We start from the raw sequence: 22311 nt of genomic DNA, 5'->3' as shown, positions 1-22311 counted from the left end.
CATGTGGGCGCCCCCCCCCCCAGGCCGGGCTGCTCTGCTGGGGTACAGAGGTGTGCGTGTCCTGGGTGCTCGGCTTCGGTTCCCTGTCTGCACCTGCGGGAGACCCCGGTGGGCGGGAGGTGCACGGGATCCTCGAGGCTGACACGCAGGCGCTGCCTCTCCGGCCGGCACGCTTCGGGGAACCAACCGCGAGGCGCTGGCGCTGCAGGCACGTGTGCCGGCGTAGGCCCCGAGAGCGAGGCTCGCGCTCCTCTCCCGAGGTGCCTTCGCGCGCTCCTCGACTCATGCGCTCTGGCTGCCTGTCTGGAGGCAGGAGAGGCTCGTCAGGAAACTCGCTGCGGAAAACCGTTTGCCGCTGTGTCGTGCAAATACTGCGCTAACGCGGTCATACGTCTTGGCGGGGCTCTTACGTGTTCTACAAAGTAGCATGTTCCTTTTCCAGCCCTGTAGTTTTCCAGATGGGGCATTTCCAGAGAAAGCCACCGGCGAGTGCAGGCGCCTTACTGCTGGGCTGTTTAATCCTAGATGGACCTCTGCTGAGGGGAACTAATGGTCCAGAAAACCTTACGTAGCGGAGAYTGAAGTGTGCTGTAAGGTTTAGAACTGGTTGATGAGGCTGTCTCGGGTTCTCTTGTCCTTGCTTTGCCTGTCTGTAAAATGATTTTATATCGAGAGACTGTTTCAGTGACTTGGAGCTACTGGCTTATTCCCTAGAAGGTGCCAATTGGGGAGCACAGCCTGGCAATATATAGGTATGAGAGACACATTTATAAAGTAGGGAAGTGAGTGACRCCTTCAAGATACAAGTGGAGAAAACTGAGTGAAGGTAGAGAAGGTAATGTAAGCAAAGGAAAGAAAGAAGAGAGGGCAGGGACAGGAGAAGGGAATAGATTTTGAAAACGCATGCGTGTGCATGAATCCAACCCCTTTCTCTTTTTAAGTTGGAAAGAGAGTAAAGGAAAAGTTCAGAAATATCACATTGATCTTAAATGCTGGTTCGAAGTCTGACCACTAGTACTGCAGTTATGTACACCACTTGATTCATTCCCTTTTAAATGTAAGGGCATGAYAGGATAACTTGACTTTGACCAGAAGATTCAACCTTCAAGGGTTGGAAGAAAGTTACTCTACCCTAATGGCTGCATAGCTGATGCACTGTGAGCTGGAGTCTGTCTTGCTCTTGCGTTACGGTTGATGCAGACTTTCTCCCTTGAATCACTGCATGTGACAAACAGGTTTTCGTGCCTCATTTAGTCTTCTCTTTCGCCATGCCTTTACTGGAAAAGAGCCAGTTATCTTCAGTTTATTCCCTGCTTCCTTCGTTGCTTTAAAGGGACTAAATATATATATATATCTCCACCAAACACCCAGGGCCTCAAAGTTCATCAGCAAAAGCAGTTCATTAGTACCTACTCCCTGCTGTTCAGGGAGTATATTAAAAGCATGAAGTGTGTTAGCAGAGAAATGGCAGGGAGGGAAAAGAAAGACACTTGGAAGATGATTAGAGGTGTCTCGCTTGAAAGAACTGTGACTTGGTTTTATGTCATCTTGCGTTTTTAATGATACATTAAAATATAAGATTGTTGATGTTTTGCTGCGGTGAAATTGAGGCTGAACTGCTGTTCAGCCTTATTGTCTCATTTTTTTCCCTTCTGYGCAAGGGGATTTTTCTCTCCTTAGTGCATGAGGTGATGCACGATAGAGAGGATTCCTGATAGAATATGAGCTGCATTACCTTTTGCACTGAAAACCCTCAAGCTTTTTAATGTCCTTTATTTTGTATTACGCAGCCTTCGCATGTTGCGGCCCAAATTGYGCAAGAAAGGTCACTGAGAAGGAAGGATGTGGCTGTGCGTTCCAAGCTAACGTTTAAGTAGGTATAGGCTAAAAGCATTTGGAGTGTCAGAGTAAGCTGGAGACCCTGCAAAGTTGTGCGGATGGTTTGGCTCCCTGTCATGGAAGCATGGGGCAGAAGAACGTAACTCACGGTTGAAAACAATTCCAGAAGATGTTTTAGTAATTGCTGGGCTAGTCTCACTAAATGTCTTGCTTATATCACTGTCTATCTGTAACCAAGGAGTGGAAAGAAGGACAAGTGCTATAAACTTTCCCTAAAATACACCAGCAGTGAATGTAGGACTTTCCCGGAGGCTTGGTTCCAGCCCAGAAGTTTTTGTGTTCTCTGTTCTGAATTAGACTCACTGTGCTTATAAGAAATTTATAAGAAATGGGGACTGGAAGATTTGAGCTGCAGCTTACACTTTACCTAAAGTCTGGATTTGCTGAAATGGTGCTTGTAACTTCCTAAATATTGCAGCGCTTTTCTGTTTCACTATTTGAGAGAAGGCAGCCCGCTGTTTCTAGAAATTTGGGATGATACTTTTGAAAGTGTGGTTTTCGAATGTTTCAGCTGAAAAATTGGGCTCCTTACTTCTTATAAACAGCAGCAGCCTGCGTGTGGAGCATTGTACACACAGAAGGATCCATGTTCTTGGTTTTGTTAACAGTAGTTGAAACTCTAGAGGCTGACTTGAAAAAAAACTTTCAGTTTTGTTTTCAGCAGTTCTGAATTGCTTGTAGGCTTTAATCTAGCAGTAGAGGAAAAACTCTTATTTTAAGAGTAAGGGGAAAATCTTGGTAACTTTGTATTCATAAAAGTAATGTTCTAACTCTTGTGAGCACAGAAAACCAGTGTCCTCAGTGCTAACAATAAATAAGAAATATTCCTTTATTCCATGCTGGAAAGCAGTGAGGAGGAGGGAGAGCCTTTACTAGGGAAGCTGGAGCTCAGCCCTCTTATTTCTCTGGCTGTTTCTGCTGCTGTTTTGCTACCACTGGTTTAATTTTCCTGCTATTACTATTGTGCCTGTTCTTTTTTGAGCAAGTGCAAGAGAAGAAACGAAGCAACATATGCAACTACCTTTGGACATAAGTAGCTTACTCTGTCTTGTTTTAATTTTGGTAGGATGTTAGGAATCTATCCCTTCTCTGCAATGCTGGTGCTGAATAAAACCTGTGAAGAGGAGAACACTTCAGCAGAGAATTTCAGGAAATTCGAATCCCTTCCCCCTCCCCGGCTTTTCTTTTTTTTTTTTTCCTTGCTTATCCGGAGGGCTGCACAGCACTTGACAGCAGTCATTACGGCCTGGGAAGCGACGTCACTGTATTGCCTTGCAAGTGCCCTAATACACATGAGATTTTTCCCAGTATGCGTTTTTTTTCTCTCTTTCAGTGTCAACGCCTGTGTAGATGTTGTTCTGTCTGGTGTGAAGCTGTTAGAGGCGCTTGGTCTTGACCCTGGGGATGGAAAAAATCATGCTGTGTTGAACTCCAGACAGGACCTGAAGGAAGCATTCGCTTACTTCATGCAAAAAGGGGCAGCTGCTGAGCGCTTCTTCAGTGACGCGGAGTCTTTCCATCACATAGCGCAGACAGCCTCCGAGTACCCTGATGCACAGGTGTGTTTTCCAACTGAAGATAAGGTTTGACAAGTACATTTCTTCTTTTCTGCATCTTTTGTGACTCTTATTCTCCTTCTAGTGAGAGTGCAAATCATTTTKGGGGAAAAAAACTATGCTGTTGCTTGAGTGTATTAATGACTTTACAGAGTCAGACTCTTTCTGCAGCTACCCCAAACAGTAGGGTTTTGAGCAGTCTATACTTTGCTTGTTTTCCTAAAACTGAACTGCATGTATTTGGCTCTGTCAATCCAAGATGCCTCCGTAAGAATACTACTAAAGAGGTTTTTGAAGATATTGAAGCTGTTATATAGGAGCCAGGTGGGCCTGATGCCACTCTAACTTGTAATGAGGCAGGTGGGAAGAAAATAGATTCAAGCATTAGGAGCTGCAAGCACTCCTATAAATGCTGGCTCATAATGCAGGGTTTGAATTCTCTCTAGAAGCGGGGGTGACAAAAAGCAATTAATAATCTTTCTGAAGCCTCCTTTTCCCAAAGCAAAGTTCTATTGCTCTAATTTACATTGTGTCTTCTGAAGTACTGGTTTGATATCTACTTGGTAGTTAGCTAATTTCTACAAGCTGCTTAATGCTACTTTATATGCAGTTTGGCAGCTGCTTTTGAGAATCAGGAAGAGCTCCTTTTATTGGTCAAAATTTTCCTGTGTTGCCTTGTTTCTCACTGTATTTGCTACATCGGCTTTCTGGAATCATTTGATTATTAGCTGTAATCTTCTATATCCTGTTTTCTGTCACTCCTCAATATAGTCACATAAATCTTCCTGATTAGTTAAATTCCTCACTGTTTTCTCAGCTATTTCAGCACCTCTGATCCTCATGATGATCTATATTTCTGGGTTTCAGAGCTCATGTAGGAGTTTTCTTGAAAGTTTGAACTTTCTCACCTGAAGAAGCTTTCAAGGTTCTGCTCACTTTACGTGAGCACAAGTAGTAGGTTTAACACTGATCTCAAACTGGATGAAATATTGTTACAGTTCTAAATTACTGCTTCTCAGCCTTGAAAATAAAAATAAGTTATGAATTGCCAAAAATATGCTACATAGAAGTACAGACTGTTTATATTATGAATTAATTGACTTGTACAGGGTTGCAAAAGACAAAACTGAAATTGTTAAGAACAGATCTGACAGAGAATTGTAAAATGATTTTGCCTTCAGCCCCAGTAAGCTTCATTAACTTCTCTGATACTAGAACTTTTTCTCAAATACTAAAATCTTGAGCCTATACTGAGCACCAAGCATGTATAAAGCTATCAAAGCAAAGGAATGCACATATCTGCCTGATCTGTTTTACAGCTTTATGTAGGAGGAAATGCTGCTCTTATTGGTCAGAAGCTTGCAACAAATCCAGACCTGAAGGTAAGTGTTCCAGAAACTTTGTACTATTTGCTTGTCTTTAATGAGATTGTGAAGATCTTGCAGTCCGATCTATTTGTCAGGGTATGGTTGAACACCACAGTTGAACCAGTCGAATGGTTCACTGCCTCTGAAGGGCAGTTCAATGCTTTTCTTTGTGTCACCGCTAGGGCTTGTTGCAACTTCCACAGACCTGATTCAGCTCCCAAAATAGTTAAAATAAATAAATAAAAACTCTAGCCTTGTAAAAAGACAATCAGTTGTAGCCTGCCAGTTTAGTGAGACCTGAACTGGCTCACCGAAGGGTCAAATGAGTGCCAGAGCTGACTGCAAGGGAACATGGGGCCAGAAAAGGAGGCTGATATGGGACTGCCTCTTTCAGTGACAGACAGTCATTACATCTCAGCCAACCTTGTCCAACACAGTACTCGAATGGGGTTTCGTGGTTAGCAGAAGCCTCTGGAGGTCTCTAGTTCAAACTCTTGCTCAGAACAAGACCATCACCAACACTAAATTTGAGCTCAGGCTGTCAGCAAAGGGCAATCCAGGCTTATTCCCAGCTGCCTGTTCCACCTCATCTGTTGTGATGGCGCTAGTATGCGGTCTGACTGAAAACTGGTGTTTTTGGACAGGTTAGTTTTCAGTTGGATCGGATTCCTGTTCTTGTACGCCGCAGGGCTGTGCAAATGCAAATGCCCCACTTGGAGGTGGCAAGAATATGTGGGAAGAGGGCAGTCTGCTCCGCTGGACAGCTGTACCTAGCTATCTCATCTCATACTTCAACAGCAGAGTTGTAGTGGCAAAAGCTGGACTGGCACAACTGCTAGGTCTTATGCCTCACAAACTCGAAAGCCATAGCTGGTTTGTGGGGGGGTTTTGTGGGTGTGTGGGATTTGGGGGGTTTTTTGTTTTGTTTTGTTTTTTAAGTTTAATCTACTGTCTATTGTCTAGGTAATGGTATCTTGTTTATTGCTCCCGCAGAGTTACTGACTTCTGTATTCTCTCTAATAAATCAAATACGTATCCCAGTGTGGTCCTGATCCTCTCAGTGTTTGTTCTCCTCTTAGTTTAGTAAAACTCAGTTCCTGTTTTCAGGTGATTGTGTGGAGGCCACGTTGTTTGAAACAGATTGGTGTAGGATCCTCCATCCTTCAGTATGGTCATAAGAACAAATGGCAATCGATTCTAATCCTGCGACGGCTTAAGTCAAGATTTCCCTACAATGTGTAACCAGTAATATATTTTCCTGTAGGAGAATATCTTACACATCAGCTACTGCTGGCAAGAGATGAACAAATCTGGGACCAATCCATAAAATGGCTTTCCACAAAATAGAATAGCTATTTAGATGCACCAAAATGCTGGCAGGGACATGTCAGGGGATCAGTCCTTGATAAATATATATATATATATATTTTTTTTTCTGTTGTTGTTTTCTAGATCCTCCTTTGTGGCCCAGTTGGTCCTAAACTTCATGAACTACTTGATGACAATTTAGTTGTGCCACCTGAATCTATGCAGGAAAGAGATGAATTCCATCTTATCTTGGAGTATCAAGCAGGTACCTTGCCAAAGGCGGAATGTTAGATGGGAACCCTGAACATCAATAAGATATTTGTGGGTTTAAAGTTTTTTCTGAACTTCCTCTGAATCAGCTAATTCCAGAAGTACTGTAGAAGTTATCAATATTAGCAGCTGTCACTGGGCTAGTCTGATAATTCCGTGTACTTCAGAGAGCTGTGGTGGGTAAACAGACATCTTAAACTCTTTAGAAACCTTTTTTTCCTTTGTAATACAGTTGTTGTAAATACTGAATCATGCTGCTCCATTGCCATCCCTTTGGTTCTGTATTCTTGTATGCTATAACCTACAGAAGCAAAGTGGACTTTTCACTGCATTGTGGTAGAGCTCATTAGAATGAAGTACATAGACGGTGTAATTCTAAAGCTATATTAACATTAAAATGATCTAGTAGTGCTCTCTGTAAACAGAGAGGTACCATTTAACTGCATGCAGATGAAATTCGGGGTAGCCCTAATGTAATGGCTAAAATAAATGTGCAGGTGTTTTCTTGCTGTTTTTTAACCTGAATCGTTTCACAGATCCTGTCTCAAACCATAGTTTCAGAAATAATTATATTGGTGTGACAGAAGAGGGAGTATTTGGCAAGGAGCGAAGGCAAGAACCACTTTAATTAAACTTTTCCAGCAGCAAAACTAATGTGGAGCAGCACCCTGTGTCCACTTAGGGCTCCTGGCCAAGGCTAGTTTATTACAACTGACAAGTGCTGTTACACAGTAGCCAGTGTAAAATACACTAATCTTAAGTAAATCCGACTCTTCTGGCTCCTGGAAGCATCCTCATTAGCAGATATGCTAATATATGATGTCTCCTTTTCTCAGCATCTCTGCTCAAGTGAGACCTGCCCTCCTTATGAAGCCAGTTTGTAAGAAGCAGTTAGGCTGGGGGTCTTCCTCCTAGATGGAACTTTGTCTGTTGTCAGTTTGGGGGGATTTTTTTTCCCTCCCTTAAGAGAAGGCAGTGCTGTCGCTTTTGATGTGTTTTAATGGATTTTCCACAAACACTGGTCATATTCTCCACAGATAGCCAATATACAGTCTGGGAGAGCTGAGTGAGCAAGCATGCGTGCTGGTTCTAGGGTGGAGATTGTCCGCAGTAACCTCAAAAATGCTTGTGTTTCAACAGTTTCTGTTCAGAAATATTTCATCTATTAAAATTATAAGTAGAAAAAAAAGCTCAAATCATGCTATATCACTTTTCTACATTCTCTGCCTCCCCAAGGCTGCCCTTGTCCTCTCTGTTTTATTTATTCCCTTACATTTCTTTTTGCCCATTTACCATAATGGGCACAGGGAATCGTTTGCTGTCTGATTAAAGATGCTTGTAGGGATGGGGAGAGCTGGTGAGGGCAGACCAGCTGGACTGTGACTTGTGTAATTTGTATCCTCTTTAGGCTCGCTGTTGCTACTCTGTTCTCTCATGGCTCAGAGTCTGGGAGATGGAGCCCATGAAACAGGTTTTGTTTGTGGTCTTATCCAGGAATAAAGCAGTTTGCCCATTGAGCACTGATCCAGCCCTATTCTGCAGATCATTTTTAGGAGCTGCCCAGTCAGGAGTAGTAAGAGCCATGAGTGTTGTTCAGGGTATATTTTCATGATGCAGTGTGAGTCAAACTATCAGGTGGTTGTTGCCAAAAAGGGGAGGTCTCCTCTCTCTTCACATTTTCTGCATGCTCCAACTGTTTGGCTTGAGCTGGCTGTGACGCTTACCTAATTGCATAGCAAACTAATACAACTGATTAAAACAGCAGAAAGCTAACCTGGCAAAAACAAACAAATATTGAATTTACCTTGTGATCAGACAAGCATCTAAGCAAGGCAGAGGGAGCAAATGAAGAGAATGAATGAGAAAGGATGTTAGAAGGACCTCTGTCACTGCTGGTAGTAGGCAGCTGTTAATTTGACACAGTCATGTTGTGAAACCATGGCTTCAGATTCCAGCAGGCTACCCCAAAATAATCTCTAGATGTGTGATTTGATTTGCTTCTTTCACAGTTGATTTCTTTTTCTTTGCTGCACCCTAGGTGAAGAGTGGGGACAAGTGAAAGCACCCAATGCCAACCGCTTTATCTTCTCTCATGACGTATCAAATGGCGCCTTAAATATGTTGGAAGTGTTTGTGTCTAGCTTGGATGAATTTCAGCCAGATCTTGTGGTACTCTCAGGACTTCACATGATGGAGGGCCAGAGCAAGGAGATGCGACAGAGACGACTTCTGGAGGTAAGATGCTTAAACATCAGTGTTTCCTTAATTTCCATTCCAACAAACACTTCATGGGAAACTCTTGGTTTCCCAGGTTTGAACTTGTAATTAGGCTGTGTCTTCACATCTCCCACAGATCTTCTCACTATTGCATGCTAAAAGAACATGAACTGTAGGACTAATGTTTCTTGGATTCAGTGGGTTGTCTAGGGGGGAAAAAAGAAGTTATGCTCTGGTTGTCCGGTTGGGATAGATCTACCTAGTTATTGGAGCTTATCCAGTGGCTGAATTGCACTTTTTCTATTCTAGATACTAAGATGATCAAGGCTATAATCAAGACTTCTTTTTTTTTTTTTTAAGCATCATTTACGTTAGATAATCCAAGAGGGAATCTCCTTATCTGAGCCCARATGAGCTACGCTGAGTTTTTCTTTATTTACAGATCTTTGCCTGTCTTACAGCTGAGTGCCCTTCTTGATTCAATGAGGTTTGTGAGATCTCCGATTTAATCTATTAGAAAAATGCTGAGCTGGGTGCAGATTAGGGTTAGATGTAGTTTTCCTGCTTTGGGATTCTGAAGGCTGATGGTTGTTTTTACTACTTTCTCTTAACAGTACATTCTGGCACTTGTCAGAAATCTCATTTAGAATCCTGATTAAATCCATATATGGAAAAATTAAACAATGTGCATTTCTGGGCCAAAACCCCTTTGTCCATTCTGTTTCTTAATGAACATGTGTTTGGGTTTTTTTTTCTCTTTCTCTACCTCTGCAGGCTGTGGCGTCCATATCTGATATCCCTACTGACATTCCCATACACCTGGAATTGGCCAGTATGACTGATCAGGATCTTATGAGCAACATTATGCATCAGGTAACCAAAATGATAGGATATGCTCTTTTATCAGTTACCTTTTCTTCAGCATCACAGTGCACAACTGGTAGATGATTATATACATGAAGACTTAGAATTACGGCTGTCCTGTCGGAGAGAAATGGAGAACGTGGGTTTAATGTCTGCTGTTGCTTTCTGAACACTTGGGTTTCCTCTACTAAGGTTATCGATCTCCTCTGCAGCAAAGGAGAGCTGTAATGGCTTCTGCCTTAGCAGAGGACAGATTGCTCTCTTTACCTTAGAGAGGGTGTTCCTTTTGAAAAAGTCTCAGTGGGAAGTTCCAGTTACAAGGTATCTCACAATTTGATGGCCCTCGCTCAGTTGATCATCAGGCCATTTTCAGCAAGAAGTGAGGCCTTTTTGCAAATCTGGAAGTCTTCAGCAGCTGCATTCAGTAGACTTACCATACAGATAGAGGTGCAATCTATTTTTCTGAAATGAAGACAGATTTTTAGCAATTGTAGAGGGGAGGCAGGCCCTAGAGAATACTCACAGCTTCACAGAGACAAGTAACCTCAGTTGGTTTGGATTTAGCAGGCTTGCTGTTTTCTAGAAGAAAACCAGGATTTGAATTTGAGCCATTTTTAATACAAAACTCAAACTTTGTGCAGAATTTTTCCTGCAGATCCTGCTGGTCCCTTGTTTAATTTGACACAACTCTAACCTCAGTGTTAGGAGTGTTTCATGTAGTTCTGATGTTCTGTTACTTGTTAATGTCAAAGAGTGTATCTAGAAAATTAATTACACAAAATGAGCACGCACCCTTGGCATTCAACATTTTCCTGCCTGGTGATAGCGCCCTGGTGTCGCACTGATTTTATGTGTGAAGGAAAAACTGTTGTTCCTGTATTTCTGTTAGCAGGTCTTTCCCCTGGTGAACTCTATTGGGCTGAATGAGCAGGAGCTGCTGTTCCTCACGCAGTCTGCCTCTGGTCCCCACGCCTCCCTTGCTTCCTGGAACGGGGTTCCCGATGTGGGTGTAGTCAGTGACATCCTCTTCTGGATCCTGAAGGAGCACGGGAGAACCACGGACAGGGCCTCTGATCTCACACGGATCCACTTCCACACCCTGGCCTATCATATCCTTGTGACAGTGGATGGGTACTGGGGCAACCAGATTGCTGCTGTGGCTGCTGGAGCTAGAGCAGCAGGGACGCAGGCCTGTGCAACCGAGACCATTGATACCAGCAAAGTCTTCCTTAAAGCTCCTCTGGAGTTTGTGACCTCCCAGACAGAGGCACCCTCCAAAATATCTTTAAACCCAGATGAGCCAGTAGTGCATTGGCACAGAGAAGGTGTCTCGTTCCACTTCACTCCTGTTTTGGTGTGCAAAGATCCTGTCCGGACCGTGGGACTTGGGGATGCTATTTCAGCTGAAGGACTACTATATTCAGAAGTATATCCTCAGTAGAAGACTAAGACCCTACTTTTTCTCCAGTACTGTACAGTGTCTGAGGAATCGCGGTGTTCTCATTAGGATTTCAGCCAGTGGTGGTATAGGAATAGAATTAGGGCGTGATACATTTTCTGGATATAACTGAAAAAGAGCCAAAGAATAATTCCAGGTATAAGCTGTCAGATACATTCCAGTCACTTGGCAGTGACTCGAACATTTCACATTTAAGTGCAGAGGTTTTAGTATTTTAAAGAAAAGACTGGCTTTTCTTTGTCTTAAGCATGTGGGGAGGGAAATGAGTATCCAAATCCCTGTTTGGAGCAGGTTTGCTGTTTGTAACCACGAATCGGTCTTGTCCGTTAGTGCTTGAAAGTATAGCAGCCAGGAGGATTTCCTGCTTATGAATCCCAGGGAGAGCACAGCAGTCCTCGGCCCTGTCTTGCTTCTGATAAAGTAAAAATAAAAGGCTCTTGCATTATCTCCTCACGGCACATTGCTACAGGGCAAGAGCAAACCTTCTGCTTGCTTGGTGTGATGATGAAATCTCTTACTGACAAAATTACCTCTCAACCTCAGTGCCCCCAGCATCAGAGGGAGCCAGAGTCCTGAAATGTGATGCACACTGTACCTACTCCTTAAATGCACAGAGAAAACCTGACTCAAGACTGCAAAGGTGGTTTTGGGTAGCTATCTGGTTGTCTCTGTGACTTAGGGTTTTCAACTGAGCCCTAGTAGCCTGCACTTAGTTTTTGGGCAAATAAAAGTGAAGATAATCAGGGTTTATGTTTGGGGGAGCAGCTTTATTTACTTGTTGGGTTAATCCCAGAACTTTACCTGGGTTAGTTATACACTAAATACCAAGAGTTTCAGCCAAAGGGGCTCACAGCTTGCTTCCTTTGCTAACAGTAGGTGCTTATATCTGATCTCTTCCAGCTTACAAAAAAGCTATTGGATGCTGGAGACTAAATTTTTGCTTGAGAACTGTTGTGCAATTTTCTTCAGTTTCCCTGCGTTGCATTCGGAAGGGTTAAGTTATTAGGCATGGTCCCTCTAGGGGCTAAAAAGCTGTGACAGCGCCTTCCAGGTAAGACTGAAATGAGGCTCTTTTTATTTTGGATGAAGTCACTGATAATAGTTTTTGCTCTGGACAGCCTTTGAAATGAAAAAAATTAGAACTTGTGTGTCTTATCACCCAAATGATGCCTAGTATCTTGGCATAGCTAGTTTAGAAATCTTGTTAAATACTTTGTTTATATTTTTTCCTCTTGAGAGTAGCACCCTAGCAATTGCACAGGATCTTCTGTGTTGTCTGTCTCCTTCCAGGAACTTAAATGTATTTGCATAGCCATCATACAAATTTTTTCAGTATAACTAAATTAAATGCAATCGCCATATCTATGCAAGCCAGGACTGTACGAGAATTTGTATGAGGTCACTTATGGCCAGTCTTTGCATCTGAATGGAGGGGAGYGATATGGAGTCCATATCACTTCGGCTGGAGTGATCGGTTACAGTACTGCTGTCATGTTGCTGTCGGTGACGTTCTCCTGTTGGAGAAAGCCATTGTGAAAGCTCTGTAAGGATAAAAACTGACAGTTGTTGTAACTTGTACTGACTTAACACAAAACACTGTCTGCCAGGGTGTATTTAACTTCTCCTTCCCCTCTGAGGAAAGTCTGCTCTGTAGTACYGGAGGAGAGACCCAGTCAGCACTTTGCTGTTCTGTAGCTTAGACCACCCTGATCTTCCCTTGGGTCTTAGCATTTATCTCCATGAGGGATCGTCTTAACACTGGAAGTCTTTCTATCCAGAACTTACTTTTGATAAATTGTAGCATGGGACTTGGAGCTCTGTTTTAGTCTTTCTAAAGAAAAATATATATTAAAAAAAAAACTGCTTTGAGCCATCTAAAAGGTCTGAGGCCATTAGCAGGGTTATTTTGCAACCTTTGATCATGGCCTTCTGGCACAACACCCCTAGAGCCACCGAAGGCCGTGCATCCAACCAGCTGGAGAATTAAATCTTTGCTTATGATGGGTCCCGCTTTCTTGACATCAGGCCGAGCTGGGTGGATTCTCGAGCGGGAAACAAAACAAAGCTAAATACACACAAGCTGTTATGAGCAATGGTCCTGCTGCTGTATTTCATCTCTCTCTTCCAAAAACATTTGCTGAGATACTAGGCTTGTTGGACTGTCATTGCCTTAGGGCCACTTAAAATCGTGCAAGTGCACTAACGGAACCTGTCCAAGAGTAAGTTATGCTTGCTCTTAGCAGGAGTGTTACAGGCCTTTTTTCTTTTTTAAGCTATTTATTTCAAATAAATAACTGCTGTAAGTATGAAATGAGTTTATTGCTGAGAGTTTATCTGGGCCTAACAACTAAACTCTCCTAAACTATTAAGAACTCCTTCCCTGTTGCGCCTGTTCTTTCTCACTGGGTGATGATACTTCTCCTTTGGCCATTTGTCAGCGTGCTGTGAACGCCTGGCAGCACGAGTCCCTTCTCAAGCGCAAGCAGCTTGTGACGGCTAGACTGCTGCTGCATCTGCGTATCTAGCTGCTTTGATCAGGCCTCTCGCTGTCAGGTTGCCTGCTCACCAAATTCACTTAGCAAGGATAATTCTTAACAAGGGTGACCTGTTAATCAGATATGCTGTTGGTATCCCTGATTAAGTTTTGAAACAATCTATATGATAATAAAACTGCACTGAATGGCGGCACCCAGCAGCCCTTCTTCACTCTGTATTTCACATGCTGTGAACCTGATGCGCTTAGCTGCCTTCTGCCTTCCAAACTTAATTAGAAGGAGGGTTGCAGACTCTCTTGAAATCCTCCTGCACGCGCAGGCTGTCGGACGCCCACGCGCGGTAGCAATAGTGACAGTGAAGCAAGGCTGCTCCGTCTTCAGCAGCCTTTGCTGAACAACAGAAATGGAAATATCTAGTGGGGCGGGTTTTGTGTGTTTAAGCTCTAGTGAAATACCTATCAATCAGTTTAAGGGGGACTTATCCTTCGAGGCTGGTGTTTTGACTGTCCCCATTGCAGTACCGTTGGTGCTCTTGGGCTTGCTTTTTTTTTTTTTCCTATGAAAAACAGCTGGAGCACATCTGAAAAGTTAAGGCTGTTGTGTCCTGTTTTTTCTTATGAGCACTTAAACAATTCTTTTTAGAGGGTCCTGTGACCTGTTTGGGGGGGGGGGGATTTTTTTTTTTTTCCTGTTGGTTGTAAAAGACAAAAGTCCTTGGTAGGTGAGAGGTTTTTAGCAAACTTATCTAACTGTAAAAATCCAGATCTGGATTCACCATCAGGACACAGCTTGCAAAAATACCAAAGTTTTAAAACCAGCTTTGAAACGATCTCTGCTTTCTCCTTGTCCTTATCCTCTCTTCCTCTGCAAAGTCTTCTTGTTCTCGTGCTTTAGTCATACGCTGAGAGATGACTCAAACCTCAGCCAGCCTTGTGCTCCTGAATCGAAGGGTTTCCACTGGAAATGTTTGTTCACACACAGTTCGCTGCTGACGCCATACACAACCTCATCGTTGTGAGAGTACRCCAGTGGCTCTGTAGACGAGAGGGCTTGTGCAACGTTGGTATTTCACTTCTGAGTACCGATAGCCAGTACAGCCACGTTATTTTTTTTCTTTCCAGCCTTTGATCATAAAAAGTAATTGCTGGTATCTCATTTCCAATGAAACGCGACACCGTTTCCAGCGCGTGTTGCCTCCTGAAGGTCAGACGGCAGGTTATTTGAGATGTGTGAACCGCAGGAGGCTGGTAGTCCTTGAAACGGTATGTTGTTGCTCCTCCGCTGTACCCATGGTGACGTGTGATTGCCGCCTGGCCATGGAAGAGCATATTCCAAATCCAACTCTTTTGCAGTTTAAAGGCTTTTTGTTTTCTGTCTGGGGGAGTTTCACAGTGTTGCTAAGGAATTACTTGATTTTCTTTACTTCCATGCTTCTTGGTTATCTCCTCTTGCGACATGTGAGATCTGGTTAAGTTTGTTCTTTTCTTGCAAGTTCCTTTTACAGAACAAATGCTAATTTTTTTTTTCCTTAGCCTTTATGCATTTCCTCTGAAAAAGACCATATCAACTGCTCTGAACCTTGTTAGATCTTGATTTAGAGCCCGACACCACTTCTCAGCTACTGAAATCCAAAAGCTGTATATCAGCAGAGAGCTAAGTCCACACCACAACTAACAGAAAACTGCCAGCAGTTTATGTATTTGCCATCAGCTATCTTCTGTATAGGTTTATTAAGACTAATTAAACTAAGGTGGAGGTGGCATCTTGCAGCCACCTCTGAAATGCAAGGGGCTTATAATAGATATAAAAAGTAAGGCTTCTTAAACTGTGAAATCCACTGACGGTAACTGGGGTTGGCTCCGTGTGTGGGCACATGCATGTGTGTTGTAATCATATACTAAACTATCAGGAACTGCTTAATTGCGTGTGACCACTCCAGCCGTGTTCTGAAAAAAGTAAAAATGAATACTGGGACACAGCTTTTTTTGAGAATGGTAAAAGGCAGCGTAATTCATTCCAATTACCCCAGAAGCTGTTTAAACATCTGTGCTGTTGGGCTCTTGCTTGCAGCTTAGCTGAAAGTTAATGCCGTTGTCAACTAGTGAGCAGCTAAACTGCTTCTGCATTGGTATCTGGCATGAGGTGCTGATGCACACGCTCAGGGCAATCTGTTCTGAAGTGGTCCTGTCAAGTACTTCTGTCACCCAATGTGTTACATTACTATTTCTGTTTTAAGGAAACTCATCAAGATTTTAAATACAATTGAAAGAACAGTGTAAAACTGAGGGAAAATACTGAGGGGTTTTTTTTTAATAGCTTTAGGGCGATTGCTCATATACATATGTCCTGACTTAAACCCATGTTTGAACATAAATGTTTGTTTCAAGCCATATTAATTGCACTCTTCTCTGGCACAACTGATGTTTTGGTGAAAGCACACAGTTATGTTTTAAAACCATGATCATAGCAAAGTGGTAGTTTTGTGTTTTTTAAAAAAAAAAAAAAAGTTACATGTCTATAGACTTGCTGAGTAATAGTGTTGGTAGAACTGCATTCACCACCAACCATATAGGCACTGCCCGTAATTCAAACTTGGATACTGTTCTAAGTAGCTACAGCAAGAAGAGTACTGTTCTAGCAGGAGAACAGGCGTTCAGCAGAACAACCCCCGCCTGTATGTTCCGTTGTAGCGAAGGAAGCTCACAGCCACGTACCTCCTGTCTTTGAGCAGCTAGCTAAAATGGAAGCCATGACAAAGATTGTCTCGCATTCCTCCTTCAAGCACTAGTGAGCTTACTAAAGAGAGCAGTGGGAATAGTAAAGGTTATCTTTGTTCTTTATTTTTAAAACTCCTGAGTGCTATGAGGCAGAACAAGCCTTCTTTTTACCTAGACTAGCCCTTGCACTGCTCTCTGGCCTCACTCCTGTCTTTCTGCTCCAGCAACACCGAGTCTGATTAAGCCCTTTAGTCAAGCTTTATCTTGGCCTTCATGCATCCCAGGAATGAGTGTTCTCATGTCTGTTCAGAGATGTCAGATTAAGTTCTCTTCCATAACAGATGGAACAGTTTCTTGCATAATATCTCAGGTGGATCTGAACTGAATTCTCAGGGAGTTACTGATCCAAACTCTTGTAGGATGTCTGACCGTTTGGGAGCGTTGAGGCTCCTTCAACAAAGGGAGCAAGTGCAGGTTGGAAACAGCATGCACAGCCACTGCCTTCTGTGCCAGAAACTCCGAAAGGCATACGCTCCAAACAGCTTGCGGTGGCTTTGAAAGCCGAACCTGGTAGCAGCCAGCACTGAGAAGAGCTCATGGCAGCTGAAGAATACAAATGCTGGCAGCTAAGGGTGAATGATCTCATTAAAATGCAGGGGAGGAGCAGAGGGAACAAGAAAAAAAATCCTGAAAGTCTCCCCTAAGAATTGCTCAGGAAAACTGCTCCTCAGCCAGCTGGATAAAACTGGGTTCAAATCTCACCTGTATTTTTCATTAAGAACCACTGAAGAAAACACTGATTTGGTTTGAGGGAGTGATAAAGCTTTCCTTGTAGCAGAACTGTGTTTTCTATTATATAAAATAGTCTTGGCAGATGAAGTACTTTTATATTTTTTTTTTTTGTAGTAGTAGTAGTACATTTATGTGTAGAGCTTATTATTTTAGTAAAGTTGATTTTTCTTCATTCAGCTCTAAGGTTTGACTGTCTCTAAAGCAAAGGTTTTGCCAGCTGAAACCCACTTCCCACTTGGGAAGTCTAAATTTTGAATGTCTAACATAAGAACTGAACCTACCTTGTTCCATCTTCTGTTAGTGGCCACATTTGGGCAATCAAGATAGATAGAGCACAGGACCGTAGCAAGTATACAGTAATGCTGCCCATAACAGAGCAGCATCCTGTTGTCTCAGGGTCCTCAGAACCGAAGTTGTCTGTTTTAATACAAATTGCTGGATGAATTGGTCAGTAACTCTTGGCTGAAGCAAGGCCTTGCTGCCTGATCTTTGCTTTTTGAGTGTCTTATAGTCCCTTCCCTATGAGGAAGTAAAAAACTGCAGTCTATGCCACAAGCAGTATGACTGAACCTGGGTTACGATATACATTTTTTCCAGGAAGGAGAAAAAAAAAAAAATCATTAAAGCAGATGGTTCCTACTTCCCTAAAAGCAAGCTGATTATTCTTTTCCATCTTATTCTTTCAATTATGGAGGGAAAAAGAATATTAGAATTATGGCTGATGCCAGAAGCAGGTTTTGGAGCACAAGGTAGGATTTCCAAAATCCCTAAATGACTTAGTACAGTCCTGCTGAAAAATCTCTCGCTTAATTTCAGTTCTCATCATTAGCTAGCGTAAGAGCTCTCTATACAGTTGGTATTAGACTATAACTACTGTGAATTTACTGTAGGCAAATGCCATCACCAGAATACTCAGGGGGAGGACAGGAGATGGGACAAGGAATTTCAGTTCTACTTATTATCCAGCTGTAATTACATATTTAAAAATGCTTCCTTAGACATGAAGCTCCCTTCTGCTCTGGTCAAATCCAGAAAGTAACAAGGTGCTACTGCTTCTGTTCATGGAAAGAAAAAATATATTAATCATCTGCCTGAGCTTTTTACTTAAGAGGTATATTTTAAATACCTTTACAGTACCTGCAACTATAGTACACCCCATGGTACTTTTACCTATAAAAGCATCTTAGCAGCCAAGACGCTAACAGGTTGCACAAGTGGGACTGGGTGAGAGAAGAGAGTTAGATCTTTGGCTGTTCCTTGTGCCTCCGGTGGGCTGGGAATTGAGAATAAAGGTGTTTTGTAAGCAGACCAGGCTTCTACGGCCACCTGTGGGACAAGGGCTGCTCCCACCAAGTGAATATAGCAAACTGGTTTCCTAATGCTACAGTCTTTCAGTTGCTTTCCCCTGCCTTCTGCTTGTTGTAAAAAGGATAAATTAACCAGTAACATCAAAACAAAGAGTGACAAGCAGATGGATGGAAAACTCAGCCTTCCTTCAGCAGCAGCGCTGGTGCTCACTTGCCTGCAATCACTCTCTTCTGGTCACCATTCCTTGTGCTGGAACTTCTATAGCTTGAAAGCTTTTACGGTGAGACTAAAAGACTATACCAAGCAATCGTTATAGGAAAAGTTGCCTTGAACTAAAGTTTTGGGGGTAAAGTAAAGAGTTCCCATACCCTGCCCACCCTCGCTCTGCAATCTTTGCCTCTTCTTCACAGGCACCCCATTACGCTGCAGTAACCTTCAGTGTAAAAAGTTTAATGTGAATAAAATAGCTGCACTGTACCTGACTTACACTGCTTCTTGTCTGGTTTGTTTACGTTTGCCAGCGCTTCACAAAAGAAACTCTTGTTTTCTTCAGCTCCAAGCAGAAGGGGAACCTTACAGGAGTGCAACGGGGAGGCTGCACCAACGCAAAACCAATCAGAAGAGGAGAGACTGAAAAAAGCCACAGTTGAGATTAGCAGGCAGTTTTGCCAGTCAAAACAGTGGGAAAAGTGAAGGGTTCCTACTCGTTTAGCATTCTCCAGAGAGTAGGAGAGCACTTTGGTTCCTAAAGATGCATTAATGTCATTCTGGATAAYGGCTGCTAACCAGAAAGCACAACTGAGGGATGTTGATGTACCCAGAGCCTTGGTCGCACAGCTTTTACACTGTTACTGCAGAGAGGATCCCATTACTAACCTTGCTCTGTTGCACATGTTAATTATGGAGTGATAGTATGCAACAGTACAGCACTAAAAGCAGGAAATTTATTTTTAAAAAACTCAGTAGCCTAACCGGTGAATATACTGAGCCCAAAGCTGCAGCTTCACTGGGGGAAGTGCTACATGCTCTGTTTGGGAAACTCGGATCAAAAGTTCCTACAGCAACGTTAACTTTATGCATTTTTTTTCTCTGCACCCAGAGAAGAGGAAGAGAGAAACTGCACTTAACCCAGTTACTGGCTCTTTTTGTAAAGGAGAATGGTCTATTTAGTGCCCAAAAGCAGTTGTTTTGAAGACCTGTATCAAGCTCTAGACAACATCCAGAAACAGCAAAATGGTAGCAGCAGAGGAAGGAAAGCTAGATTTTTCTGTTCCAGTATAAAAATATTTTCATAACATCTCCAGTAACACATAGGCATTAAAATTCCCTTCTTCACTCAGCAATGGGATGCTTTGCCTTCTTGCAGATAGCATAAATTATTTCTCCCCAAAAGCTACTGTAAGGAGGGCAAACTAAATTATTCAGAGTGTGCCTGTTGTCATATGAAAACACTTTAAAGTGAGTGTTGAAGCTGACCATATCTTCTCTCCTGAAAAGCTTTGCTTTTTTGTCTCCATCTCCCCCCCCAACTCCTATGTGCAATACTAATTCTAAAGGAAGGACTTTAACTGCATGAGCACAGAGCTTAGTTGAGGCTCATTTACCCTGTTTCTCAGCAAACAGTTCGGAATTTGGCCCTGGCAGACTTCTGCGCTGCTCCAGTTGGATTCAAGAAATACAAAGAGTGATCCTGGGATCGGAAGGTGAACAGCCCTAAAGAAGCTGGGTCAGCCTGCGCCAGAGTGGTCTGGGACTTGCTAAGCCTAACAGGTAGTATTAGTTCTTTGTAGAAAGTAAATTCACTGCCTCAGGATTGGAGGGGGGAAAGGAGAAGACTTGGTAGTATGCTCCTCCCTGGGAAAATTAATTTCAACTTTCCTATGGAAATGGATAGAAGTATTTAGGAGAAACAGAGTCCAGCATCACTAGCTGGCCAACACACGTGCTGCTAGAACAGAACACGTGCAAGGGCATTAGCACCGCTGGTGCAGCAGGTCTCCTTTGGCCATCCACGCTCCAGCAGGTTGCGTGTTAACGGCCCGACTGCCTCAGGGCAGAACAGCTCACTTTTGCTATCTAGCTCCACCGTGTTCCCCAACAACCACCCAAAACAAAAACACGCGCTCTAAAAGTGCCTCTCTCACTTTGTGGCCATGGCCCTGCCCTGCTAGTAGAAGCCCTGGTAAGGAGTAACAGCTCCCGACTGTTTCAGCTCCCTGCCTGAACAATCTCCTTTCTTTACCCTTGGGAAAGTATTTATAAAGTCTCATCCTTGTGAAACTCCAAGTGAAAAGCTCATCACTCCCAGGAGCCAGGCTGTGCCAGTGCCAGGCTGGGCCTACCACTCTGCACTTACACTGGCGAGGCGTTCTAGCTTCTCCCCCTCTCCAAGCATATCATCACTGACCTTACTACAGCTTGTGTAGAGCTTCCTCAGCTGCTGACAAGTTTAGCCACTGGAAGGGTTTGATCCTCTTTGCGTTCTCATTTTCCCAAGGTGCTAAGTCACTGCTGCTGGCTTTTTCTAAATATACTGTATGGCCTCAGCATCCTTCTGGAGAACTTACACCTGAACACTGAAGACAGCCAACCCTGGTGGAGTGAAGGATCTCCACCTTCCAGTCGCTTGAGGTGAGGTGCGACCATGCTAACAGTAGCTATGTAGGAACCTCTTCCGATTGCTGCAAAGACTCCTTGGGACAAGGCAGAGACCATGTGCTAAAATCACTATCAGCAAACAGCTGTGTTTAGACTAAACTGACAGTGGGCTGAAGCCACCGTGGGTTGGGGTGGGGGTGGCAGGTGCCTTTCCCCACAGCTCAGCAGGCAGTGCCGGAGACATGCCTGCCTGTCCTGGCCGGAGTCCTTTCTAGTCCGCTGCCTGCCTGCTCTTGCGCTTTTCTTTCCTTCGTTCCTCAGCTTCTGTTGGAGCTGTGGTCTCCTCGGGGCCTGTTTCCGAGCCTGGTTCTGGTTCCAGAGGCAGTGAGGGAGGCTTTGCAAGGGGAGCTGATGCTCCAGCACCTGAGGGGAGAACACAGTTACAGCAACTGTATGACTGCACGTCTTGTCCGTTCTTTTGCCACTCCAAGCGGCATGAAGACACACAACAATCACGGCTATTAATTACCCTCACCTGTATTCTAATCTAGCATTAGCTTATCAGTAGCACTCAATTCTTTTGTGAGTTTTCCAGCCAGAGTTCTTACAGTACTTAAAGTCCTACTGAAGGGAAGTTAAGGTACAGTAATTAGCTCAGCTGGGCAGCTGAGAAGTCACTTACAACCTCATTATTCCTGTCCAAAGCATGAGTTAAATTTAGTTCAATCAAAGCTAGTCTGTACTCAAGCTGGAACCAAATCCACACTATGGTTTTCAGTTCACAGTTATAGTTATCTCAGGGGAAGTTTCCAGGCAGTTAATGTAGCTACTTACAGAATAAAATCAAAACAGAACACTTCCATTCTGAAGTTGTTTCAACACTTAGTTTTAGGCTTACAACTGTTGCTATGAACCAGCTCCCTTCTCCGATGTGGATGATAAAGTCCTTCAGGTAAACCCCAAACTCCTGTTATGTTTTATTTGACAGTCTGTCTTCCCTGTGTGGAAGGTTTATTTCATGCGTGAAAAACGGAACAGGTCCTTACGGGTACAGAACCTCTCTCCCATTTCAATCCACAGGAAACAAGACTAAGAGTGACAGAAAACCACCACCATGACTAATATCTTAGTACATTCCTCTTTGGAAGCTGAGGGGTGAGAAGAGGTCAGGCCATAAACTGCGCCTCAGGAGATGCTCCTGCCCACCTCTTAGCAAGAAGCGGCACGTACAGCTATTGCCCTTAGCCTTCTCAGGCTGACGATATCTCCTGAGCTCCTTTCAGTACAATGGCCTGCATCAAAAAGCAATCCAGCAGTATTTGCAATGGAGGGACCCGTCTGGACAACTTCAAAGCAATCCAGTTGCAGCAGCTTTCATAAAGGAAACGAGAATGCATTTCAGAAAACTGTCCATCGTTTCCCTTCACCAAGCAGCCTGCCTCCCTCTTTATGTGCATGTCA

General features: G+C 43.4%; 2 protein-coding genes across 14 annotated transcripts in view; one reads left to right on the top strand and one right to left on the bottom strand.

Annotated features, from left to right (window-relative positions):
* Positions 1-17645, top strand: part of ADPGK (ADP dependent glucokinase) — an 18111-nt gene extending 466 nt beyond the window's left edge. The window contains exons 2-7 of one of the 4 annotated variants that reach the window (XM_026068351.1): positions 3233-3458; positions 4775-4837; positions 6275-6395; positions 8439-8635; positions 9392-9490; positions 10374-17645. In XM_026068351.1, the coding sequence (XP_025924136.1) occupies positions 3233-3458; positions 4775-4837; positions 6275-6395; positions 8439-8635; positions 9392-9490; positions 10374-10922 (1255 nt within the window). In that variant the 3' untranslated portion in view covers positions 10923-17645. Of the gene's footprint in view, positions 1-1705; positions 3459-4774; positions 4838-6274; positions 6396-8438; positions 8636-9391; positions 9491-10370 lie in introns of those variants that run through there. The other 3 variants (XM_026068350.1, XM_026068348.1, XM_026068349.1) reach the window with 3 other exon arrangements.
* Positions 17615-22311, bottom strand: part of BBS4 (Bardet-Biedl syndrome 4) — a 45386-nt gene continuing 40689 nt past the window's right edge. For 8 of the 10 annotated variants that reach the window (XM_026068347.1, XM_026068341.1, XM_026068339.1 and 5 more), the window contains one exon: positions 18731-21273. In XM_026068347.1, the coding sequence (XP_025924132.1) occupies positions 21122-21273 (152 nt within the window). In that variant the 3' untranslated portion in view covers positions 18731-21121. Of the gene's footprint in view, positions 21274-22311 lie in introns of all 10 variants that reach the window. The other 2 variants (XR_003253913.1, XM_026068338.1) reach the window with 2 other exon arrangements.

This window comes from Apteryx rowi, unplaced genomic scaffold (assembly GCF_003343035.1).
Source record: "Apteryx rowi isolate R43461 unplaced genomic scaffold, aptRow1 scaffold_27, whole genome shotgun sequence".
NCBI lineage: Eukaryota > Metazoa > Chordata > Aves > Apterygiformes > Apterygidae > Apteryx > Apteryx rowi.
This window is presented reverse-complemented; position numbering and strand designations above follow the sequence as displayed.